Source organism: Muntiacus reevesi, chromosome 3, assembly GCF_963930625.1.
Source record: "Muntiacus reevesi chromosome 3, mMunRee1.1, whole genome shotgun sequence".
Taxonomy (NCBI): domain Eukaryota; kingdom Metazoa; phylum Chordata; class Mammalia; order Artiodactyla; family Cervidae; genus Muntiacus; species Muntiacus reevesi.
This window is the reverse complement of record NC_089251.1, coordinates 178,705,924-178,733,376: the sequence shown is the minus strand read 5'-3', so window position 1 is coordinate 178,733,376 and position 27,453 is coordinate 178,705,924. Positions and strand designations below refer to the sequence as shown.

Sequence of the window (27,453 nt, the reverse complement as noted above, 5' to 3'; positions counted from 1 at the left end):
TGATATGTCTCCATCAGATGTTAGTGTGGGTGGAGCAGGCAGCTGCCTGTGAGGGGTGGTGGGAACTGCAACACGAGAAAATACAACCCAAATCACATGGCTCGTGGGTATCAGAAGAGGAATTACACCCGGGGTCTGAGATGCACCGACTGGCAGCATCGGTGTGGTGTTGAGATTAAAAACCCCAAACTCCTGTTTTTATTTCCCAGCTCTGCCATTCTCTGGTTGTGTGACTTTGGGCAGTTTACCTAATTTTTTCTATGTCTCCATTTCCTTTTATGTAAAATGCAGACAATAATAGTAACCCTTCTCAGTGAGGATAAGAAGAGTTAACGTTTACAAAGTTCTTAGAGCAGAGCCTGGCCCACAGTAAGTTTATGTGAGTGTTTATTAAATAAAAAATAGATGCCTTTGAACCCCAGTCTCTTTAGTGCTAGCCTACTATCCGATGACTCAGCACTTTTTGAAGCCTGCCAGTATCATCATTTAGCTGCATCTAACAGAACACTTCTCTACATTGCTTTAAACAAATACAGGGAGTTATTTTTCTCCCATCACAAGAATTCTGGAAGGAGGCCACACCTGGCATAGGTTCAGCAGGTTAAAGATGTCAGGGCAAAGAGCTCTGAGATGCTCTGCTTCTTTTCTTTGAGCTTACAAAGTGGTTACTGAAGCTTTAATCATCCTATACACAGTAAAACAGGGAAAATAGGAATGGCAGTGGTAGGGGCTGTACCATTACATTATTTCTCAAAAGTCCTTTCAGCAGATTCCGACTTTCCATAGAATCATGGCTTGGTCCAGATACATCACTGCGTTCCCAGGTGAATTTCCAAATACCCTTTTGGGTGTGTTCTTCTGTGTTCAGAGTCCAGTTGTCAGTGAAGTGAGTAATTCACCAGCTTTTTTTGACAAATGAAATTCTTTTATTAAAGTTTTTTTTTTTTTTTAATGTGGACCATTTTTTAAAGTATTTTCTTGAATTTATTACAATATTGCTTCTGTTTTATGTTTTGGCTTTTTGGCCCCAGGGCATGTGGAATCACAGCTCTCCAACCAGGGATAGAACCCACACCCACTGGTGAAGTCTTAACCACAGGACTGCCGGGGAAGTCCAGACACATGAAGTTTTGAGAGGAAGGCAAAGTGGATGCTCAGCTCCTGGTATGGGAGATGAGGTGTCCAAACTAGCCTGGGTTCCAGCGTGTCTGCCTGGCTACCAGTCTTCCCTTGGGACAAGGGAAGCCGGGCTTCTCTCTGCTCTCAATTGGCCAGTTTCACAGATAATTTAAACTGGCTTCTGGCACTTGGCAGGCTTGACACTGCCATCTCTCATGGTAAATCATATGTTTCCTGAAAACAAAATGAAAACAAAATTGTTTAATTTTGTCTAACTCCTCTTTAGTGTTGAATGTTTATTACACTAGGCTCTAAAATGAACTTTTAATTAGCTCTGAGGATAACTAACACAGAGGGCTAGTAAATGGACTGCAAACATTTAACTGCCCTTAATTCTGGGGAAAAGTTCCTTAATATGGTAAGAAGAATGATCCATCCCACCATCCCTGCATTCCACATTTCTGTGATACTGCCTTCCTGCAGACGCTACCAGCTTGACCATTGTCTTACCTTCTATGGACAAAGAGTCTGGGACCCAAGTTTATAGTTTAATTAGCTGCTTCACATAATTTCAAACTACTGGGAAATATGTTTTCCATCTTACAAAAAACAGGGAGTGTTCTCTGGCAACTAGGCCCCCTTCAGGTTGGTTACTTCCACATGAAGGGCATCTCAAGGCAACATCCTTATGAGGGTAATGGCGCTTGTTTTGGAGGCTCATAGGCTGCCCCATCAGGAAAAGATGCCCTTTAGTTTAATGTGAAAGTGCTCCCTAGTTGGCAAAATGTTTGCAAATATAGGCATTATTAGAGAATTTTTGCCAGAGCTGGGCCTTGAGAGATGAGTAGGAATTTGAGAGATGGAGAAAATGACTTGAATCATTAGTGCTTAAGGGGCAAGGAAGAGTGAATGATGAGTTTTGGGGGGTATTCCTATGATAACGAAATACATAATTGTTTTAAAAGGTGCAGTAAAAAAATAAATAAAAGGTGCAGTAATGGAAATTGAAACACTGGGTTAAGGTCAGATAAATGGAAGACACAGAACACCAAGTCAAGGGAGTCAGTTGCCTTTAGGCCATGGGTAGCCACTGACTATTTCTGAGGCAAGGAATGAAATAATTGAAGCTATTGTTCCAAGAAGATAATTCTAGTGGCCGTGATAAGGCGTACTGAAGGTGCAAAGATGGTGGTAGGAAGAGCAATCACAGAGATTACGCGCTAAGGCAACAGCAGTAGAAATAAAAACAAAGGCTCAGAGTTGAGAAATGTGGCAGATAATGGATTCCCGTAATTTGACTACTGGTTGGATGTTGGGAGGGGGAGGAACCATTAGTGGTCTCCCAACATGTCTGTTTTCTCCTTATATTAGTGTTCTGGAGGTGTCATTGACAAAGTACCGCAAATTGGATGGCTTAAAACAGTTAACAAATTTACTGTCTCAGAGTCTGGAGGCTAGAAATGGAGGTGTCAGCAGGGCTGGTTCCTTCTGAGATCTGTGGGCACAATTGGTTCTGAGCCTCTCCCACTTTCTGGTGCCAATCTGCAGCCCCTGGTATTCCCTGGTTTGTCACGACTCCAATCTCTGTGTCCGTCTTCCAGGGGCATTCTCCGTGTGTCTCTGTCTCCTTATAAGGACACCATGTTGGATTAAGGATCCACTAGGATGATGTCACCTTAACTAATGACATCTGCAATGATTCTATTCCCAAAGAAGGCCACTTTCCAAGGTCCAGGAGATTAGACCTTTCACATGTTTTCTTGGAGGACATATTTCAACCTGTAACATTCCCCCACCCCTTCCTTACAAATGGAACCCTGATGTGGGGCCTGACCCAGATGGAGGCTGCTTTTCCGGGTGGAGAGTTGTATATCTCGTTTCATCAGGCGTCCAACCCAAGCAAGCTGGTGCAGCCACTCTTGACCTTGAGACCAGATCAGCAGTTCTAATCTCACCTGACTGACAAGGGGAGGCTGAGAGCTGCCATGGAAGATAAGCAGGGGCCACTCAGGGGCAGGAAGGCAGCGAAGGGCTGAGCGGCGGGCAGGGCTCCAGGGCAAGGCAAGCCCAGCTGGACAAAACAAGGCTTCAACTCACTGTCTTTTCTTTTTTAACAGTGTCTTTCATTTGTAAATTTTAAAAAATCAGTATAAAAGTTTTTAAAAAATATTTTTAAAAAACCCATATTGGAGGCTGCTTTTCTGAGCTTTGGCCACATGGAAGTGTGCTGGCCAGTGATATGAAGGTGAAGTGTGATGTGGGAGCTTCTTCTGTAAACATTCTTTAACCGACAGCATACATATGTCCTTTTGACCTGACTTCATGTTTTCCTTCATTCTACTTCAAGGAATAGGGTTGCCAAAGAAATCTCAACCCTTACAGAGGAGGAGGCAGATGGGGTATGATTCTACAGCAGGCTTGAGAGAGTTCTTTGGATATCGTGGGTAAGATGTGAACATGAACTTCTTTTAAAGTCCCAACTTGCAGGCTTCTAGCTGACTCCAGCTGAGTGAACCTAGAAAACGGTCACCATACCAGTGTGGTGATGGTGGTGTTGCTTTGGCTGACTTAACTTTCAAAAATTTGAAGTAAAATGCACCCACACATGCCATTTTACTCATTTTTCATAGATCCAATTTTACCCTATTATCTTACACCTAGCTTTACTTATATATATGCCTGGTCTCTGAATGATTTGGGTTTAAGACCTCTGAAATATTTTTAAAATATCTGTTGAACATTTATTTAGACCAGAGGCTGAAGACTGGGGGGTGGAAAGACCCCTTGGTGATGGAGGGCTGCCTCTTCTCTACTGCCCAGAGCAAGAGATTTCAAGTTCCAAACTCCTGTATATGGTCCACTCGGCAAAACACAAGTTCTGCAATTACCCTGACACCCACTGGGGAGAGGAAATTTAGCAATGATTTACTGTCATTCTAAAATGCATTTAGAAGGTTCTCTTACCGTTCATTCACCCATCCATCAAAGCAGTTTATAAGGATGTTTCTTCTAACAACACAGTTTCCTCTGCGACAATTCTGGAAAGTGGATCACCTTCACTGTGCCACACTTCCGGGATATTTTGGCACCATTAAGAGACTGTGGACTTCCCTGGTGAATCAGTGGTAAATCTGCCTGCAATGAAGGAGACGTGGGTTCCATCTCTGAGTTGGGAAGTTTCCCCTGGAGAAGGAAGTGACAACCCACTCTAGTATTCTTACCTGGAGAATTCCATGGACAGAGGAGCCTGGCGGGCTACAGGCCATAGGGTCACAAAAGAGCTGGATACGATGTAGCAACTAAATAACAGCAAAGAGACTGGCACCCCCAGGCCATCTGGTTCTTCTAATAGAGTACACTGGTGATGCTTCCACACAGTGGGGACATTGCAGAGGGGGCAGTTTTTGAGAAGGAAATGAGGAGTACATGTAGAATGTGAATCGCCACTGAGCGATCTGCATGGATTGTTGAGAACAGGAAAATGACATCTTACATAATGAAGAGGGACTGGGAAGGTGGATGTGCTGCCAGATGTGCTGGTCTGGATACATTCACATTGAAAGCATTCCTGGCAAGATGAGCAGCTTTGGCAAATTTACCGACAGATCTCCGGGAATGAGGGGGTGCTTCAGATCTGCGTGAGATTTAGCCAGTGACTTGCGCCTAATCTCAACACTATGCTTTCTGAAGTTTTTCGGTGACTCCCTTGGATGTCCAGAAATCTCATAACTTAGTAGAGCTCTCTATAGCAAATAGAGTCCATTTTTAAACCTGAAAATAACTGTTTCCATCAGCTACATCAGCACAGCTACTAGTTCCTGCTGCTCTTTTGGCCTGTAAGTAACATCTCTTCCTGGTTAATAGCAAAAAAAGTGTCTGGCTAATGAAAGGCACTGGCACTATATTTCATATCTAAAACAATTTTTTAAAAAAAAATCTGTAATGAGCGTCAATTATTGGGAAAAAGAGTGGTTTTTACCTGCTTATTAATCTTCCCAATTGCCCTCTAGAGCACAAGAGCTCTCCTTGAAAACTCAGTCCATAATAAACACATGTATGTGAACAAATATACACATTATTTTGCCAAAGGGTGATTTGTTTTTGAGTTACAAATAATCCCTGAAAAGTGGCTTTCTCAACTACATATGCAGTCATTACAGTGTACTTATAGTGATTAAAAATCTTTATTAGGGACTTACTTAGATTTTCAGTAGATCTGCTTTTTAATTTTGCAATTCTATGACCATGGAGCATGGACACACAATTTTTTAAAAATGCACCCAACTTCTACATGAAGATCAAACCAGGCTTTGTCAATAATGAATAGTTTTATGCTAGTAAAATTCCTTCTTGGAATTATCTTGATTTGGGGGACACTATACTTTCTATTAGCATAATTATAAGGCCAATTAGAAAATATATACTGGGTTTCTCTATTTTGGTTAAGAGCTAGGTTGGAAAAATTCAGGAAGACATTCATGAGTTGCTACTTCACCTCCAGCACTCTGCTCACCCTGCCCAGACTCCACATTCTCTGACTCAGAGACTATTTGCAGAGGACACCTGTTTTAAATGTACCAACAGGAAATACCTATGTTGTCTTTTCATAATCTGCCGCTGCATCTGGTTAGCTGAAATGTGACGCTGCCCACGGACTGAAGCAACTTCAGTGTGACAGCATTTACTGGAAGGCAGAGGGAATCCAGTTTATATTTATTTTCCTTCTATTAAGACCTGGCATTGTAGCATAAGAAAAAATAAATAAGGAAAAGGGCAAGACCAGTTTAATTCTCAAAAGATTAGTATTAAATTACATACAGGAATTTTACATCCAGACTCAGTATCATTTGCCCTTAATGCATAAACTGTTGTCTGACAATGCTTGCTTTATAACATTTTATTTATAAACGTTTTGTCCAGTCTGTCTTGTTATATATTGACAGGCTATTTATTAATATAAAGCTTCAGTGGAAAAGTGCAGGGCAGTCTGCCCACTGGAATAGAATTAACAAGGGAATTTCACAATGATTAACGGTAGTCTAACTAGAATTCCAACTGGGTCCAAACGCAAGCAAGTCACAGGGGGCGGGTGGGATGCGCGGTGCGCGAGGGTTTACACCCCACGTGCACGCCTCCGACGGTGCCACTCGGCCAGCAAGTCCCCGAGCCGGACCTTTGGTCCACACTGGGGTCCCCTCCTTCCAAGCGGGTTTCCAGGCCCCGGTGCCCGGCCCCGCGCCCGCGCAGCCCGGGCCACGCTCCGCCTCCGCCCGGCAGACGCCGCGGGCCGCGGTTCCCAGGGCCGCGTGCGCGCTCCCCGAGCCCCGGCCGCCCTCGGAGGCCGCCCACCCGCTCCCGGGACTCCGAGGGGGGGAGACTCCGAGGGGGTGCCCCCGGCCGGTCTCCGGGGCTGGCGAAGGCAGCAGCAGAATGACGGAGATGACGAAGGAGCTGACGCCACGCCGCCCGGCCGGCCGCCGCCGGAGCCCGCACACGCCGCCCCGCCCGCGCGGTTGCCCGCGCGCTCGCGCCCGCGCCGGTCCCGCGGGGCGCGCGCCGCCTCCTCCCGGCCCGCCCCGCCCGGGGTTCCCACGGCGCCCGCCCGCGCCCGGCGCCGCCCTCCCCGCCGCCCAGGCCTCTGGCGAACATGGCGCTTGTCCCCTGCCAGGTGCTGCGGGTGGCCATCCTGCTGTCCTACTGCTCTATCCTCTGCAACTACAAGGCCATCGAAATGCCCTCGCATCAGACCTACGGAGGGAGCTGGAAATTCCTGACGTTCATTGATCTGGTAAGGCCGCCCCCTCCCCTGCCCCGTCCTCCCCGCACCCGGAACCGGCGTGTGTCTGTGGGTGCGCCGGCATCTGCGCGCGTGCCGCCGGCGTCCAGCCGCGTCCTCGCTTCTTCCCCGGTGACTGCGTCTCAGAGGCCGCGCTGCGCCCGCAGCAGCACCTTCGGAAGCGCCCGGCGTTACCTGTTAGCTGGGGCACGAGCGCAGATGGGTCGCAGCCAGGCGGTGGGCTCTTTGGAGGGGAACACACACCTGCTTCTACGAGGTGCCTTGGGAGGAGTCTCCTCCTAGCAAGTGGGTCGGACGACCTTGATGAGGAGCGGCCTGAGACCCCTTCGCCCCAAGATGCTCTCCAGAGCACCCACCGTGGGATCAGTTTGCAGCAGCTGGAAGACACTGGATATCTTCGAATGACTTGGAGCTTCCTCTGAAAGGACCAGAGTCCTCCTCACAAAGAAGAGAAAGCTCCTCGGAAAGAAGAGAAATCGCCCAATAAAGTTGTCTTCCTTGTATCTGCCTTTTTGCCCCTTGTCACTAATTTTCTTCCAAACTTTGTCCTCAGAAACATTAGAAGAGAAAGATTTTTCAAACATTCTTGGTGTGACGCTACACTTCTCCCCATCTTACCGTGTAGAAGTACACAGTAGTTTGCATAAGCAACTCCTCTGTTGGCACAACATCATGGCCTTGGAAATTGTAGTTTGTTCCCCACCTTTTTTTTTTTTACGACAGCTTACCACTTCTGGCACTAAAAGAGCTGGAGAATCAACCTGAGCATAAGACTCAATAAGAACATGGGGTGGAACCTAGGAACTTCAAGGTGATAGGTGACTAAGACGAGCTCAAACACACACTAAAAGAAGGTCAAGTACGAACAGAGAAAACAAAAGCGAGAAGTTCTAAGGACTAGAGAAAATGTAGAACCCAGAAAATCGGTCGCCAGAACTACCGCTACACGAGGTTAGCTGCACAAACGAGATTGTAATCTCTTGTTGTTGACCCTTCATTTTGATGAAGAGAGCTTGATACCTGTCTTGAGATACTTCCAAAAGCTGAGGATCCTTCAGAGAAATGCAGTCAGCGGGAGTTTTGTGTAGAAATACCATTTTAAATCTTTGTCTTGTTAGATACGTTCTGAGAGTAAGTCATTTTTTTTCTCAGCACTCTCCAAACTGGGCACCAGGACTGCCCAGGACATAGTGTATCAGGGGTTTCAATCTTCAGTTCCTCAACTTCCAGCTCTTTCTTGAAACTGACCTGCCTCTGAACATGGCTATTGCCTGCTAGTTCTCCTTTCTTCTGCCCCTTCATCCAGGGCCCAAGCACGTGACAAGGTTCTGTGCTGTATTTATCTGTTCCTTTTAGCTTTCAGAAGATAGACTGGTGTCACTAGAACTATCTTCGTATTTGCTTGAAAAACAAAGTCAGACTTGTCTCGACAGAAAGTGGTCTTGGGTTGATTAGCTCATCCACGGGCCCTACCTTTTCTAATTTTCCATAGACTCAGTGAAACATGCAGTCCTGAGGTTCTAATAAATATGGACCAGAGCATTAGAAATCATGACCCCTTTCAACTGTGCAAGCTTAGGTTAGAAATATTTAGATGTTATTTAAAAATATGTGCAGAGATTTTCAGAATTCTTTTTTGCTGGCTGTATGAAGAAAATCTGTCGGATCACTCCCTTATCCTGTTCTTCTTGATCTCGCTTAGAGCTGGCCCAAGGAACTGCATTGAGTTGATACACTGATGAAAACCCCACCAGAACCATAGGAGCTGTGAACAGTTCTCAGAAGTGTTAGATGTAGTTTTGAGGGCACAGGAGAGAGGATCAGCAGGTGAGAGGGGTAGATATTGAGGGTGTCATTAACCCGTGCAAGAGATGACAGCTTCTCACACTGTGTGTTACAGAAGACTCACAAGAAACAATATATCTCACAACCTTTGTGTGACATGAAACTTTAGTAGAGCCCATCTGACTCTGCTTAAACTGTCATACAGTTTGTATTTTAGCATTTGGCAATTGGACCTGCCTGTTTTAAATAATGATAATCACTACAAACATGTTTTTGTCTATGAGAATTCAGGCCATGAATTCAAATTTGAAACTGTTACTTTGTTTCATGTTTAGATTCAGTTTGCATAGGGCCTTCAGCCAATCATTCGAACTCTATCTCTGTGGCTTTGGATTGAAATATAATAAATCCTTAGTCGAGGGTTCCTGTGAGAAAGTATAATCTAGAATATAGTCAAAGAAACACTCATGCAAAGTGTTACTCTTTTTGTTATTAGAGATTTAGAGTCTTTGGCGCTTAAGCATTGTACAGCTGTTTAAACAACCAGCCTGTCAATCCCTAGTAATGGCATGAAAAGGTTAGGCTACTATAACTTAATCATTTAATTTCTCATTTTTTTGTGTGTTTAAGAACACAATAAACATTATTACTTCAGTGCTTTGGACATTTTTAATGATTCTAAACTCATTAAAGCAATTTTGGAAGAAGCTTTAGCTTCTTAAAACTTCAAGGAAAAGGCCCTTTTTGTAGCCAACTTAGATCACAGAGAATCAAGACATTTATCCTGATGGTCACACTCTGATTCCATGATGTGTGGCATCAGTAGCTCAGAAATTTCAGGCAACATGGATCTGGGAGAATATGGTTATGTAGCAGTGGCCGTTCCAGTCATATCTGTATCTTTCTTTGAGTATGGGAGTCATCCCAATAGAATCAGAGCTCATGGTTAAAAACTGAAATGCACGTTATTGCTGTTAGTAATCTCACCCTATTATCATTACTCCCTGAGAGCTTAATTTCCTAGAATCAAAGAACAGTGAGAGAACTAAATGTGCTTCAGGAAAATTCAAGTTAGTAAATGGAAATGGAACACTTGGCATGACAGGCAGAATAATAGACCACCCCTCCCCCCCCCAAAAAAGAGTCTGCATCCTAATCCTTCCTGTAAATATGTGAGGTTACATGGCAAAAGAATTAAGATTCCGAATCAACTGACCTTCAAAGGGAGATTTGCTCAGTTTATCTACATTACTGCAAGGTTTCTTAAGAGTGAAGGGAGGCAGAAGAGATGAATGAGTTGGAGGAAGATGTGACAGTGGAAGAAAGTCACAGAGAGATACAACATTGCTGGCTTTGAAGATAGAGGAAGGGGCCAAGAGCCAAGGAATGTGGGAGGTGTCTACAGGCTGTAAAGGGCAAGGAAATAACCTCTGTCTCAGAGACATCAGAAGGCACACAGCTTTGCTGACACCCTGATTTTAGTCCTGTGAAACCCATTTTGGACTTCTGACCTCCGGAACCATAAAATGATAAATCTGCATTTAAACCACTAAACTTACGGTCATTTGTTGCAGCAGCAATAGAAAGCTCGTACACTTGACTCTAAAGTCTGTGACCTAAAAAAAGCCTTAAATGTTATTGTACTTATGTGGTGACTTAAATAGTTCTTTATGTATATTAGACAACTGGTTAATTTTAGTTTTAACCAAAATACAGGTTTTTGCCTTCTGCATTCGTGAAACTGCGCTGGTTAGACATACATGTGACAATGGGCAATATGAGAATCTATAAAAGTGGAATAGCTTCGGAAAAGCTAGGCCTTTTCTTTACTGTGAAGTATTTTAGAAATTATCATTGTGCAACATGCCATGCAAGGAGGAATACTCTTAACTGGAAATAAACTGGAAAGAAAAAAATATTGAACTGACTACTCTTCAGATATTTTCTTAACTAGTATTACAGCTGATGAATTTTCTTCAAATGATGTAGATTCATTCACTTATTCACTAATCAAGAAATTTCCCAAGTTATATAATAATTGACCCTCCACATGATAGAAATGAAGAATCAGAATCAAACCAACATAAATAAAAGAAAAAAGAAACCAGATGGTGAGGCTCAGAGTAGTACTGGAATACAGTGGGAGCGGGGGTGGGGGGTTGGTTACTAAACATCTGAATAGGTGGAATCTTTCCACGTGTTCAGTATTCTTTCCTTGTGTGTCCTCCTATAACCATTCAAAATACTGTGGATTTTTGGAAATATGTCAATCAGAATTTTATTGAGCTCTATATGATAGAATGTCTAAACCATGAATGAGAATCAACTTCTTTGAAAAACATGAACTGGGCATTTGTTATAAAAAAAATTATGATAGACTTTGGATTTAAGACGCTTTGATTTTTAAAAATTGAAACAGAAATGTGATGATCTGATCCCATTTGCTCTAGCTCGTGGTTCTCACCGTTTGGAGGGTTATCATGTCTTGCATGTGTGCTTGCTCAGTTGTGTCCAACTCTTTGTGACCTGGTGGACTAAGAATACTGTAATATTCTGTAAGAAAATACTGGAGTGTTTTTGCCATTTCCTACTCCAGGGGATCTACCTGACCTGGGGATCAAACCCATACCTGCTGCGTCTGTTGCAGTGGCAGGTGGATTCTTTCTCACAGAACCACCTGGGAAGCCCCATCATGTCTTAGGGCTCCATTATACTCATTATTTCTCTTGTACTGACTTTCCATTCATGCACAGGCATGAATGTTGGTGAGGCCCTACCTCCTCAAAGTGTGGTCTGAGGACCAGAAGTGATCTTATCTGGGAGCCTCCTAGAAATGTGGAACCTCTGGCTCCACCCCAGTCTTTCTGAAGAAGCATTTACCTGTTAATAAGATCATTCTGTGATTCTTTTGCACATTCCAGTTTGAAAAATACTGCTGTAGGCCACACTGTTTCTGTTTTGCATTTACTATGGAATAGCTTGTAGAAAACAGCCTTCATATATTAATTCTGCCTACTGTATTTAAAACATTTAAGAATACTTCAAAATACATTTAATTATGTCACTTTTATTGTGACATGGTTAAAACGATGTAAAAAGAATGACGACTTTAAGAGAAAGAGAAAAATATGTATTTGGCATCAAGGATAGGTTGTTTGTTGCAACTGAGAAACAAATTTGGCTAATCTTCAGGGAAACCAAGTGAAAAAGAATACATGTTTGATTGCATTGTCTCTACTGTTGGAATAAAGGAAGCATAACAGTTTATCAGGAAAAATACAATTCTTTCCAGACAACTGACTTTGCAAGGTTCTTTCTCACTCAGCTAGTCATATAAATAACCTTGGGTAGCATAGCAGATAATGCCTTTGATTATTTTCTAGCAGTTTATCTATGGAAATATTCTTATAGTCTGTTTTTTTAATATTATAATTTTGTGAAAGCCAAAGGCATGGTCTTCTGTTTTGACTGGGTGAAGGCATTTTTGCAGAGGTTTAAGGTAATACAATCTGGGTACTTATTTTTTTATCTAAATCTGTTTTGCAAAAGAATTTAAGAAAACCACAAAGTGAGCAGGATAAATAAGAGCTCAGATGTGGAAAAGCTTGGGGTGTTCAAAGAACAGGAAATGGTCAAGTATACCTGGAGGATACGTTTTTTTCTTTTAGACATGCTAAGAATTTCTGACCTTTAAAAATATTTAAAAGGGAGAATAAACAGCATAAGTATACTAAAGGATGCATTTGAGTTTGTCTTACATTTTCTTATATACTTGTAAGAAAATATTCTTGACTGTAGTCCATGGCTTAATTTCAAATAGGAAATAAAATATCTTGAGAGGAGAGTCTATATACCATTATGTAACTATGATATTTAGCTTTGCCAGTCAAAACCACAGAGTGCCATGTGAAGGCCAGTAGTTCATTGAGTAGTCTGAACAAAATTAGGCAGGTTTGTTTTGTTCAATATTATACGAAGAGGGTGAAACTGCAATTTTTTTTTTTTTTTTCAGTGCAATCAGACTTGACCCTAAATGCATATAAACTTCAAGGATTAAATAATGCTTTTTCCTAACCTGGGGGAAGAATTTTGAGTAGGATACTTTGCACAGAGTTCTCTTCCCTCTCTTTGAAAGTGTTTCTTTTGGATTAAACATAAAATAGGGGCCTGGATTTGTCAGAGTCGGGGAAATAGTTGATGATATAATCACTCATTCCCTTTCTTAGTTGCAAATGTTATTGAAATTACAGAGTCATCTGACCGTGCTGAGGTCACTTCTTTTCCCATCTCTGCCATTCCCCGTGTCTGGTATAACATTTAGCAAAATTGGTAGCTGCTCTTGAGGCTTTCATTTGTTTCTCTGTGTTCCCCTGAAATGTCACATGTTTCTGTGGAAGTGTGAACAATAGTACAGTTTTCCATATTGAATCAGATGTTCCCGTGATCCAAGCACACTTGGAAAAATCTTACTGCTTAGGATTCCATAACAACATAGCTTTGTGTCTAGCAGTCTGTGCCTAGACAGTTAAAGGGCCCCTGTCTCCTCTGCCTGGTGGTCCTGCCAGAGGAGAGTGAGTGCAGGGCTCTCTCGATGCACATGAGAAGACCCCTGGAACAGCTCCATCGTGGAGGCCAGCAAGGTATGGGATGTTGCTTCGGTAGGCTGGGTCAAATAGGCTGATGCAGAATCACCAGAGAAATTGCTGGAATTCACCAGGTGGCAAGAATGCTGTCATTTTGAATCTTGAGCAAATGGCATATGTTCAAGACAATGCTTTAGAAGCATGAAATTCTAAAAAGTCATTGAGATAATAGTTTAGCCCCTTTGTGTTGACTTTATATTTAGACCTGTCAGGATGTGTTATAACTTAACAATTTAATTTCAAATCAACATAAAGAATTCCAGAAAATTTGTACATTTCTGTTGCATAGAATTCCATGGCCTGCGTGCATGCTCGGTCATGTTCAGCTCTTTGTGACCCCATAGATTGTAGACCACCAGTCTCCTCTGTCTATGGGATTATCCCACCAAGAATACTGGAATGGGTTGCCATTTCCTCTTCCAGGGAATCTTCCCAACCCAGAGGTCGAACCCATGTCTCCTGGGGCTCCTGCCTTGGCAGGTGGACCATTGAGCCACCTGGGAATCATGTAGCCACCACCACAATCACTTAAAAATATTAAAATATTTTCCTGTGATATCCGCTTATAGTCAGACCCTCCTCCTGAATCTTAACAACCACAGGTTTTTTTTTTTTCTATCCTTATAGTTTTGCTTTTTCTAGAAATACACATATATGTATATAAACATATATAAAGCATATGGTATATAGCCTTTGAATCTGGCTCTTTTCATTTAGCATAATGCATTTCAGATTCATTCACATTGCTGTGTGTATCCATAGTTTGTTCCATTTTAATGCTGAGTAGTATTTCATGGCATTGATATATTGCTTTGTTGATTCACTGATAAACTGAAGTGCATTTGAGTTTTTTTTCTAGTTTGGAGTGATTGTAAGAAAAGCTGCTATAAATATGTACGCAAGTTTTGTTTGAACTTGAGTTTTCATTTTTTCTGGGAGTGGAGTCACTTGGTTATATAGCAGTGATATGTTTGGCTTGATGAGAAACTGCCGAACGTTTTCCAGAGTGGTTGCGTCCTGTTGCACTGCCTTCAGCAGTTTATGAGAGTTCCCGTTGCTCTGAGTCCTTGTCTGTGTATGGCCTTGTCAGATGTCTTCTACTTTAGCTGTTCTAGTTGGTGTACAGTGCTATCTCATTGTGGTTTTAATTTGCATCTCCCTGGGGACTTCCCTGGTGGCTCAGACGGTAAAGCATCTGTCTACAATGCGGGAGACCCGGGTTTGATCCCTGGGTCAGGAACATCCCGTGGAGAAGGAACCCACTCCAGTACTCTTGCCTGGAAAATCCCATGGACGGAGGAGCCTGGTAGGCTACAGTCTATGGGATCGCAAAGAGTCGGACACGACTGAGCAACTCCACTACCACCACCACATGACTAATGACGTTAAGCCTCTTTTCTGTACATCCTTATATATATATATATATATCTTCCAGGTACTTGTTCAAATCTTTTACCCATTTTAAGAAAAGATTGTTTTATTATTGTTAAGCTTAGAGAGTTTTTGTGTATGCTAAATAGAAGTTCTTTGTCAAATATGTAATTTGCGAACATTTTCTCACTCTCTGGGGCTATCTTTACATTTTTTTAGTAGAGACAGTCCCCGATTTACACTGGTTCAACTTTATGGTTTTTTGATGGTATGAAAGCATTGCACATTCAGTGAAAGTGAAAGTTGCTCAGTGGTGTCTGACTCTTTGCGACCCCATGGACTATACAGTCCATGGAATTCTCCAGGCCAGAACACTGGAGTGGGTGGCTGTTCCTTCTCCAGGGGATCTTCCCAACCCAGGGGTTGAACCCAGGTCTCCCGCATTGTTGGCAGATTCTTTACCAGCTGAGCCGCAAAGGAAGCCCTCATTTTACTTTTAAGTGAGCACTTAGGGGTGATCAAGGGCTCCGACTCTCCTCCAGCAGCTTCGTTTGCTTAAGCAAAAGGGAAGAAAGGAAAGGAACACTCATACAGAGGTGGATGTCACCAGCGTGAACCCCGCCATTCTGGATGTGAACCCCACCATTCTGGATGTGAACCCCGCCATTCTGGATGTGAGGCCACTTGGAAACACAAGCAAGCCTGAGGGGCTCAGAGCCCTGCGTTGGTTGGGACAGGACGCAGGTAGTTAATATCTAGGAGCAGAGTCAGGCAGCCAGCATTCACGTCCTGTCTGCGTTGACAGCAGAAGCCAGGGCACGATGCTTTACTATGCCGGCCCTTGCTTTGTTTATAAACATGGGATTGTGCCTTTCTCAAAGGATGCTGGCAAGCTTAAATGAGATGTTACACATTCAGTAGAAATTGTTGTCAGTTTTGATCTCTTCCTGGGTTAGTGACATGTAGTACGATATGCTCTTGTGATGCTGGGCAGGGTAGCTGGCAAGCCTCAGCTCCCCGTCAGCCAGGGGGTCAGGAAGGCAAGCAACTGATACACTTAAAACCGTTCTGTATCCACACAGCCATTCCATTTTTCACTTTCAAAAGATTATTCAATAAATTACATGAGACGTTCAACACTTTATTATAAAATAAGCTTTGGGTTAGCTTATTTTTCCCACCTGTAGGCTAATGTAAGTATTGTGAGCATGTTTAAGGCAGGCTAGGCTCAGCTATGATGTTTGGTAGGTTGTGCATATTAAATGCTTTTTCAGCTAAGGCAATATTTTCACCTTACCATGAGTTCGTCATGGTATGGATGCACCAACTTTGTTTAATCATTCACTCATTGAAAGTAATCTGGCTTATTTCTACTTTCAAGCTATTATGAATAAAGCTGCTATGAACACTCATGTACAGGTTTTTGTGTGAACATAAGTTTTTATTTCTCTGGCATACATGTCCAAGAGGGCAATTTCTGGGTTTTATCATGGCTGCAATTTTAGTTTTAAAAGAAACTATCCAGGACCACAGAATAGCTATACCATTTTACATTTCCACCAGCAATGTGCGAGTGATACGGTTTCCCCGCATCTTGCCAGTTATATGGTGGTGTCAATATTTTGAAATTTTGACCATTTTAACTGATGTGTAGTGCCCTCTCATTGTGGTTATAATTTGCATTTCTCAAGTGGCTAATAATCTTGAATATCTTTTCCTGTCTTACTTGCCATGTGTATATCCTCTTTAGTGAAACAAATAGTATTCTTTTGTTAAATTTTACTTTCTGGTTGTTTATTGTTAGTATATAGAGATATAATTGAGTTTTACATACTGACTTTATATCCTGTGACTTTGCTAACTCACTTATTCATTCTATGAGCTTTGTTGTGAATTTCATGGAGTTTTTTTTTTTATGTAGACAATCATATCATCCACTAATAAAGACAGTTTTCTTTCTTTCTAATCTTCATGCCTTTTATTTCTTTTTCATGTTTTATGACCTGGTTTAAGACTTCTAATATGATATTCATCATATGCATTGAGAGTGGATAGTCTTGTCATTTCACTTTTAGGGGGACTTTTTTTTGCACTTAAGTATAATATTAGCTATAGATTTTTTGCATACCCCCTTTATCACTTTGAGCACAATTCCTTCTATTTCTTGTTTACTGAGAAGCTTTTTTTAAAAATATCATAAATGGATGTTGAATGTTGTCATGTGACTTTAACTGCATCTATTGATATGTTCATATGACTTTTTTCCTCTTAACATTGATTGATTTTTGGATATTAAGTTGATCTTGCTTTCCCAGGGTGAATGCACTTGATTGTGGTATATTGTCCTTTTTATATATTGCTGAATTTGATTTGCTCGCATTTTGTTGATTTTACCTCTCTGTTAATGAGGAATATTTGTCTATAGTTTTGGGGTTTTTTTTTTTTTTTTGGCCTGACTTTGATAGTACTGTAATGGCCTTATTCCTCCTTGATGTTCTGGAAGAAGACTGAGTAAATTTGGTATTACTTTCTCCTGAAATTTGTGATAGAATTTACAAGAGAAAGTCACTGAGCCTGAAGTTTTCCTTGTTGAAAATTCAATTGGGTTGATTTCAAGACATAGGACTATCCAGGTTATTTGTTTTGAGATGTGGTAGTTTATATATTTCAGGGAATGATCCATTTCATCTAATATCAACATACTCTCCTCTTCTTTCTTCGTCTTTAGGGTCTGTAGTGATAATCAAAGTTCATTCCTGTTATTGGGAATCTGTATCTTTTTTCTTCATTAGTATGGCTAAGGACTTCTCAGTTTTGTGTATTTTTTCCGAGATCAGATTTTGGTATCATTGGCTTTGTTCTATTGTTTTTCTTTTTTTCAGTTTCACTGATTTCTGCTTTTAAACTTTATTACTTTCTCCCTTCTGTTTGTTTTGGGTTTAATTGGTTTTTCTTTTATTAGTTTTCTAATGTGGAAACAGATTATTTATTAAATTGAGTTCTTTTTCTTTTATACTATTTAATACTGCTTTAGTTTCATCTTACAAATTTTAATACACTTTATTTTCATTGTCATTCATTTAAAGATATTTTAATATTTCCTTTGAAATTAAAAAAATTATTAAGACTTCCTTTTTTTGGAGCAGTTTTAGGTTCACAGCGAAATTGAGGAAATGTAGGGAGGTTTCCTGTATACCCCTTGTCCTCACCAGAGTCTTTCTATTTTACAATGGGTTATTTAAACACGTGGTGTTTAATTTATCCAGTTTTGGCTAGATCTTAGATATGTTTCTGTCATTTTTCTAGTTTAATTTCATTCTGATCAGAAATCATTTTCTGCATGATTTCACTTCTTTTAAATTTGTTAAGTTTGTTTTGTTTTGTTTTGTTTATTTTTCAGTGGGTTTTGTCATACATTGATGTGAATCAGCCATAGAGTTACATGTATTCCCCATGTTTTTATGGCCTAGAATATGGACTGTCATGTTAAATATTCCATGTACACTTCAATGTCAGTTACGTTAAGTTAGTGAATGTTGATCTGGTCCCCTATATCTTGCTGATTTTTTGTGTGGCTCAGAGGTTAAACCATCTGCCTGCAATGCAGGAGACCTGGGTTCAATCCCTGGGTCAGAAGATCCCCTGGAGAAGGAAATGGCAACCCACTCCAGTGTTCTTGCCTGGAGAATCCCGTGGATGGAGGAGCCTGGTGGGTAAAGTCCACAGAGTCGCAGAGTCGGACACGACTGAGTGACTTCACTTTCACTCTCTTATTACCTGAGAGAGGAACCCTGAGGTCTCTGGGTGTAGTTGTGAGATTGTCTACTTCTTGTTCAGTTTTATCAGTTTTACTTCACGTATTTTGGGGCATATATTTTGTTAAGTACATACACATTTAGCAATGCTATATATCTTGATGAATTATTTGTTTCATGATTAGAAATATTCTTCTTTTTCCTTGATAATTTTCCTTGTTCCAAAGTTTGCTTTGCCTGATACTAACATAACTTCCCCGATTTTCTTTTGATAAATGTTGGATTGTATATTTTTTCATCCTTTTACTTTTTTATCTGTAGTGATATATTTAAAGTGGGTTGTTTTGTTGACAACATATTGAGTCTTATTTTTAAATTTAGTTTGATAATCTCTATACTTTAGTAGATACCACATACATTTAATTTAATTATTGAAATGGTTAGATTTAGATCTGCCATTTATTATTTTATTTTTCTTACCCTTTTTTCCCCTCATTCCCCATTTCCTGCCTTCTACTGGTTTATTTTTTAGTATTCATTTTAACTTCACTGTTGGCTATTTGGATCATCTCTTTGTATTATTATAGTTGCTGTTCTTTGGATTACTGAATACACAGCTTACTTTACATACTCTAGAGTAAACAGTTTACCATTTCAATTAAAACATTCAAACCTTTTTGCTTCACTCTCCCCACTTGGTTGCCATATTAAGTATACCCACCTAACTTGAGAAATCCACAGACAGTGTTATAAGTTTTGCTCTTAAGTCAAACGTTTTAAATAACTTGGTTAGGTAAAATAGTCTGTTTATTGACTCAGATGTTTACCATTTCTATTGTTCTCCTTTCAGCCCTTGTGTCTGTATTTCCTTCTGATACCATTTCTTGTAAGCCTGAGAATTTTTTTTTAGTATTTCCTTAATATTGGTTCTACTGGGAACAAATTATATATTTTAGTTTTCCTTAATCAGAGAGTTCCTCCTTGTTTTGTTTTCAGTCCCAAAAGATAGTCTCACTGGATATAAAATTCTGTTTAATTGTTCTTTTATCACTTGAAAGATGATGTGCCACTCTCTTCTGGCTTCTGTGATTTCTGATGTGAAGTCTGCAGTCACCCAAACCATTGCTCCCTTGAATGTAATGTGTTATTTTCCTCTGGCTTGCTTGAAGTTTTTTCCTTTTATCTTTAATTTTCAACAGTTGGATTATAATGTGTCTGGCCATGTTTTTATGAGTTTACCCTATTAGGGATTTGCTGAAGAGCCTCTTGATGAAAGTGAAAGGGGAGAGTGAAAAAGTTGGCTTAAAACTCAGCATTCAGAAAACTAAGATCATGGCATCTGGTCCTATCACTTCATGGGAATTAGATGGGGAAACCGTGGAAACAGTGGCTGACTTAATTTTTCTGGGCTCCAAAATCACTGCAGATAGTGACTGCAGCCATGAAATTAAAACATGCTTACTCCTTGGAAGGAAAGTTATGACCAACCTAGACAGCATATTGAAAAGCAGAGACATTACTTTGTCAACGAAGGTCCATCTAGTCAAGGCTATGGTTTTTCCAGTAGTCATGTATGGGCTTCCCTGGTAGCTCAGATGGTAAAGAATTTGCCTGCAATGTGGGAGACCCGGGTTCGATCCCTGGGTTGGGAAGATCCCCTGGATTAGGAAATGGCAACCCACTTCTGTATTCTTGCCTGGAGAATTCCATGGACCGAGAAGCCTGGAGGGTTTAGTCCATGGGGTCGCAAAGAGTCGGACATGATTGAGTGGCTAACATGCATGTATGGATGTGAGAGTTGGACTGTGAAGAAAGCTGAGCACCGAAGAATTGATGCTTTTGAACTGTGGTGTTGGAGAAGACTCTTGAGAGTCCCTTGGACTGCAAGGAGATCCAACCAGTCCATCCTAAAGGAGATCAGTCCTGGGTGTTCATTGGAAGGACTGATGTTGAAGCTGAAACGCCAATACTTTTCCACCTGATGTGAAGAGCTGACTCATTTGAAAAGACCCTGATGCTGGGAATGATTGAGGGCAGGAGGAGAAGGGGATGACAGAGGATGAGATGGTTGGATGGCATCACCAACTCAATGGACATGGGTTTGGATGAACTCTGGGAGTTGGTGATGGACAGGGAGGCCTGGTGTGCTGCGGTTCATGGGGTCGCAGAGAGTCGGACACAACTGAGCAACTGAACTGAACTGAACTCAGCCTCTTGAATCTGCAATCTTTAATCCAGTTTGAGAAGTTTTCAATCATTATTTCTTCAAATATTCTTTCTGCATCCATCTGTCTCTTTTATTTCTTCTTCTCAGACTCCATTGATATGAAGATCATATGTTTTGATTATTGTCCCACATGTTTCTGAGGACTTGGGTCCCCCCCCCCATCTTTTTTTCCTCTCTGTTCTTTAGGTTCTGTGTTTTCTATTGATTTATCTCCAAATTCAGTGACTGTTTCCTTTGTTGTCTACATTCTGCTACTAAAAACATCCAGTGAGTTTTTAAATTTCAGCTTTTGTCTTTTTCAGCTCTAAAATTTCTTCTTTTCTTCATAGCTTCTACTTCTCAATTAAGCATCTCTATCTTTTATTCTTTTAAACAATGTTCACCTTTACTTTATTGACGATTGTTGAAGAGCTGCTCTAAAGTCCTTGCGTGATAATTCCAACATCTCTGCCAACCTGGAATAAGTATTTGTTAATTGTCTTTTTCCTTGAATATTGATCAGATTAATGTCCTTTGGAAAATGGTTTTCTGTTTGATTGTTTAGGAGGCAATCAATCAATTTAGGTTCAAACTTCATATTCTGTCTCATAGTGGTTCTGATGTCAGCTGAAATTTCAAATACTATGCCAGGATTTTTGGATCTTACTGGAGCTTATACCGCTCAGGAGTTAGTCTAGATCTAGTGTGATGGTTTCTGTGGTAGTTTATGTCTTGACACCTCTGCTGAGCCTCTTTAGGTTTGTTCTGGTCAGGTCCAGGCCTTATGTTAGTTCATAACTCAGACTTAGGAATTGCTTCTTTTCATCTGTCTTCTCTCCATGAGTTCTCCCTTGCTCTACAACTCTCACATGCTCTTTTTCTTGGTTCCTTTGGTCAGAAGGATTGAGTCCTCTCAGAATTTTAGCCTCCCATGCCATTGTACAGCCTACACAATTGGAGCTTTCTTATAGACAAGCAGCAGGAGAACCCTTTGTAAGAAGGTCTTTTCCCAGTTCCTCTGGCTGGAAAGATGGGCTTTTCTTGGGGTTTCAGGTACCTGTGCTGTTGCCAGTGAAGCTCTCTATCTGGGGCCTGGCTTCAGGGCAAAGCTGAGAGTGAAATAAAAGGTGGAAAAAAAGTATTCAAAGTCTCCAACACACAAGAGTCATTTCCCCAGACCTCTGGCTGGGAAAAAGGCGATTCTCCTGGAGTTCTGACTGTCTGTGCCTGCTGCTTAATTCCAGGATTCAACTTACCCTCAACTTAATTCTAGGGGAGAAAGGACAGTAAAGCTCCATGAATGTCACACATTATGAGTCTTTATTTAAGTTCTCCCTCTAATTCCTGATACACCTGGTATGTGTACTTTTCAAAGTCTTCAGGTAGTTGATTTTTGTATTTTGTTAGGAGTTTTAGTTGTAGTCAGTGAGAATGATGGGCTGCAATCAGCTTTCTTCATCTTGGCTGACACCAAAAACAGCTTATATATCATTTTATTACCTGTTTTTCACCTAGAATATTTTGTACATAATTCTATGTCATCATATATTCTTCCATAACATCATTTTTAATGACTGCATGTTCCTTCCTATGGGAGTTTATATTACTGAAATTGTCTTAGTGAATATATGGATAGATAAATCTTAACATACATCTGTGATTATTTTCTTAGGATAAATTCTTAGAGGCAGAGTTGATATGCAAAGTCCTTAAAAGAGTATCTTAACTTTAGGTCAATCAAGTTATAGTCTGTCCAATATTTATTTATTTCTCTATTAATGCTCACACATTTTTTATGAATAGAAATATAGTGTCAGTGATCACTCGAGGTACTTCAGTCGCACAGTTTCCTGTCCAGGAGATGCTCTGCAAATATTTCATCAGTTCAGTTCAGTCACTCAATCGTGTCTGACTTTCTGCAACCCCATGAACCGCAGCACACCAGGCCTCCTTGTCCATCACCAACTCCCGGAGTTCATCCAAACCCATGTCCATCGAGTCAGTGATGCCATCCAACCATCTCATCCTCTGTGGTCCCCTTCTCCTCCTGCCTCCAATCCCTCCCAGCATCAGGGTCTTTTCAAATGAGTCAGCTCTTCGCATCAGGTGGTCAAAGTAGTCGTGTTTCAGCTTCAACATCAGTCCTTCCAATGAACACCCAGGACCATTCTCCTTTAGGATGGACTGGTTGGATCTCCTTGCAGTCCAAGCGACTCTCAAGAATCTTCTCCAACACCATAGTTCAAAAGCATCGATTCTTCTGCGCTCAGCTTTCTTTATAGTCCAACTCTCACATCCATACATGACCACTGGAAAAACCATAGCCTTGACTAGATGGACCTTTGTTGGCAAAGTAATGTCTCTGCTTTTTAATAAGCTGTCTAGGTTGGTCATAACTTTCCTTCCAAGGAGTAAGCGTCTTTTAGTTTCATTGCTGCAGTCACCATCTGCAGTGATTTTGGAGTCCAGAAAAATAAAGTGAGCCACTGTTTCCACTGTTTCCCCATCTATTTGCCACGAGGTGATGGGACCGGATGCCATGATCTTAGTTTTCTGAATGTTGAGCTTTAAGCCAACTTTTTCACTCTCCCCTTTCACTTTCATCAAGAGGCTCTTTAGTTCTTCTTCACTCTCTGCCATAAGGGTGGTGTCATCTGCATATTTGAGGTTATTGATATTTCTTCTGGCAATCTTGATTCCAGCTTGTGCTTCTTCCAGCCCAGCATTTCTCATGATGTACTCTGCATGTAAGTTAAATAAGCAGGGTGACAATATACAGCCTTGACGTACTCCTTTTCCTATTTGGAACCAGTCTATTGTTCCATGTCCAGTTCTAACTGTTGCTTCCTGACCATTATCTCATAAATATAAGTGAGTAGTTGTCTTTGACTGTTTATAAAACCCAGTGGTATTAGACACATTTAATATGGGCTTATAAATGCTTAAGGCAAATATAAATCTTTAAGTGCCTAAAGATTCCATCGTAATTAGGATGGAATTGACATGGCTGAAGTGAATAATATAGCTTTCTATACACTGTAATCATGGGTTTGCTTGTGCATTCCATTCATCTTGCATTGAAATTGTACTTTAGCTGAGTCATGAATGATTTATTAGATTCAGATTGAAAAGTCAACATTAGGAGTTGGAGGAAAGTGTGTTTGCTGTAGCATTACCCATCTTTTTCTTTGTAATTATACTTACACAATGTTACTGTTTCTAAAAAGACATGTAAACATTCCTGTCTGACTCTGCAACCCCAGGAGTGTGTAGCTCACCAGGCTCCCCGTCCATGGAATCCTCCAGGCAAAAATACTAGAGTGGGTTGCCTTTCTCTTCTCCAGGGGATCTTCCTGACCCAGGGATCAGACTTGGGTCTGCTGCATTGTAGGAGACTCTTTGCCATCTGAGCCACAGGGAAGCCCTACATGAACATTAAGAATTCATATAGAATGGGAAAGTATCCTCTTCTAGAATATTAAAGCATTGTTCTATGCCAGAATAGATAACTTCTGTATCAGCCTAGGCACTACAGAGAAGAGAGATGGGACACTTAAACTGAGTAATTTAAATGAATTTAGGGGAGGAATGATTTACAAGGACAGACAGGGTGTAGCGAAGTCCCACGAAACAGCACAGAACTTGTGGCCTAGTAGTAAGGGAGGTTACCACTGCAAGGCCTGAGCAGTGACCTTTGTTCCTCATCCAGCCTGCAAAACAGAACAAATATCTCAAGGTTCTTTTTCTATCTCTGTCTGATTTTCTTCCAGTACTCCTTGTCAGTTAAACATTACAGGAAGTCAAAGGGTAAGAAAGCCTCTTGATGCAGTGCACAGCTATCTACCAGGATGCATATAGGAAAAATTATGGAATTTAAACCCCCTACCGCAAGTGCATTCAGATGTCTGGTTAATTTGTAACCTTTTGTATTTAATGAAGGAAAATTGTTGTCTCACAAGGTATTAATTTATAGTTGAATAGAGAAAATGATCATTCTTGACATATGAAATTTTTAGCAAAATACACTACACATTTACTGGAGTATATGCAACATATTATACCTATTAAATAGAGGTGTTATAGCATAAGAGGTGAGTGCTTGTATATAGAAGTCAGATTGAATTTGAATCCCAACCTTTTCATCTGCCAGTTATCTGACTCTGGGTAAATTTATTCCCATCTCTAAGGCCTAATGTTGTTATTGCTGTTGTTTTTAATTTATTAAATGGGAATGATAATAGTATCCATCACATAGAGTTGTGAGTATTAAATGTATTACTGTTTATTAATTGCACAACCCAATGCCTGGCACATATCAGTTAGTTAATAAATGTTATCTTCTTGTTGTTCAGTCACTAAGGTGTGTCTGACTCCTTGGGACCCCAAGGACTGCAGCACACCAGGCTCCCCTGTCCTTCACCATCTCCCAGAGTTTGCTCAAATTCATGTCAGTTGAGTCAGTGATGCTACCTAACCACCTAATCCTCTGCCGCCCCCTTTTCTTTTTTGCCTTCAATCTTTCCCAGCATCAGAGTCTTTTCCAGTGAGTCAGCTCTTTGCATCAGTTGTTCAAAGTATTAGAGCCTCAGCTTCAGCAACAGTCCTTCCAATGAATATTCAGAGTTGATTTCCTTTAGGCTTGATTGGTTTGATCTCTTTGCAGTCCAAAGGGACTGTTAAGAGTCTTCTCCAGCACCACAGTTCAAAGGCATCCAGTTTTCAGTGCTCAGCCTTCTTTATGGTCCAGCTCTCACATCTCTACATGACTACTGGGAAAACCGTAGCTTTGACTATATGGACCTTTGTCAGCAAAGTGATGTCGCTGGTTTTTAATATGCTGTCTAGGTTTTTCATAGCTTTTCTTCCAATGAGCAAGTGTCTTTTAATTTCATCACTGCAGTCCAAAATTCCACAGTGATTTTGGAGCCCAAGAAAATAAAATCTGTCATTAATTGTTTAATTTGGCGTTTGGAAAGAATAGATGTTTTAGTGATTAAGTACACAGGCTCCAGAGTAAAATCTCCTGGGTCAGCAGCCTAGTCCTGCCTCTGAGTTTTTCCTTGGAGAAGTCACGTTTGGTGACGTCGTTTCTTCATCAGAAAATGGAGGATTATGTATTATATAATAATATAAAATTAAGGATCATCAGAAAATTGAGGATGATGTATATATATTGTATAATAATATAAAAAATTTAGAATTAACAGTCAGCCTGGTCTCACAGTCTGAATGGGTAAGTCCCATGAAAGCTAGTGAAATTATCTCCCAATATGTAATCAATAGCCCTCCATATCTGTTGGTGTAAAACCTGAGATGATAGTACTGAAGCTGTTTTCCTGTTTCTGATTCAGGGATAAAGGTGTCTGGAAAGACCTCTTTATTTATTCATTTTTTGTATTTTATTTTTAATTAACATATGTTAAATTTGTTATAATTCTGTTTTAACACATGCATAGATTTGTGTAACTGCCACTGTGATCAAGATATAGAACACTTCCATCGTCCCGTAAACTCCATCATGCTATTTATTTGAAGTCCACCCTCCCCCAATTCCTAACCATTGTTCCATTCTCCATCACTGTATTTTTACCCTTTCAAAAATGTAATCGAAATGGAAGCATACAGTTTGTAATGTTTTGAGGTCACCTTGGAAGGACTTCTTCTTTATTCCAGTGACGTGGATCTGAAAGGCGGCTAAAGTGATGCCTAACTGGTGTCTGTAAAACCCAGAAAACAAGTAGACAAGAAGGAAGTAGGAAGAGGACTAACAAGTGCATTGCATCCTGAGAAATGTCATTTACACAAACCAAGTGGTGTAGGTTTCAACTAATAAGCAGTAGCGTATTCTTGGATTTATAGTTTCTTTTTCATGAACTCCATTACTTCAGAGTGATAGAGGATCAACCCATGAGTGTGGCAAAATGCCTTCTCAATGGGCAAATGCTCACTACTTGGAAGGCTTATAAAATACTACTGAATTGAGCTAAAATTATACATATACATTATTCAGTTCAGTTCAGTTGCTCAGTCATGTCCGACTCTTCGTGACCCCATGGACTGTAGCACACCAGGCTTCCCTGTCCATCACCAACTCCCAGAGCTAACTCAGATTCATGTCTGTCGAGTTGGTGATGCCATCCAACCATCTCACCCTCTGTCGTCCTCTTCTCCTCCTGCCTTCAGTCTTTCCCAGCATCGGGGTCTTTTCCAATGAGTCAGTTGTTCTTTGCATCAGGTGGCCAAAGTTTTGGAGTTTCACCTTCAGCATCAATCCTTCCAATGAATATTCAGGACTGATTTCCTTTAGGATTGACTGGTTGGATCAATACAATAATAATTATACATTATTATTTGACCATAATTCTGGGGCTAGAGGAGCACTGAAGTAAAAGAATGACCCGCAGATCAATCTACATGTATTATCTGTTGGAAAAATATTAGTCTTAGATAAATCTTTTTGTTGTTGTTCCAAACTGAGTAAATAGAGAAGCAAAACCTACTTATATACACCCTTGAAAATTACTGCATAACACTGGAAACAGAAGTGAAAGTGAAAGTTGCTCAGTCGTCTCAGGGTCTTTGCAACCCCACGGACCGCAGTCCCTGGAATTCCCCAGGCCAGAATCCTGGAGTGGGCAGCCTTTCCCTTCTCCAGGGGATCTTCCCAACCCAGGTATTGAGCCCAGGTCTCCCTCATTGTGGGTGGGTTCTTTACCACCTGAGCCACAAGGGAAGCCCAGGAATACCAGAGTGGGTATCCTATCCCTTCTCCAGCAG

At 40.9% G+C, this 27,453-nt stretch overlaps 1 protein-coding gene across 6 annotated transcripts in view; it reads left to right on the top strand.

Annotated features, from left to right (window-relative positions):
* The first annotated feature begins 6,630 nt into the window (after positions 1–6,630).
* Positions 6,631–27,453, top strand: part of AIG1 (androgen induced 1) — a 269,086-nt gene continuing 248,263 nt past the window's right edge. For 2 of the 6 annotated variants that reach the window (XM_065931234.1, XM_065931232.1), the window contains exon 1: positions 6,684–6,907. In XM_065931234.1, the coding sequence (XP_065787306.1) occupies positions 6,767–6,907 (141 nt within the window). In that variant the 5' untranslated portion in view covers positions 6,684–6,766. Of the gene's footprint in view, positions 6,908–7,042; positions 7,393–27,453 lie in introns of those variants that run through there. The other 4 variants (XM_065931237.1, XM_065931233.1, XM_065931235.1 and 1 more) reach the window with 4 other exon arrangements.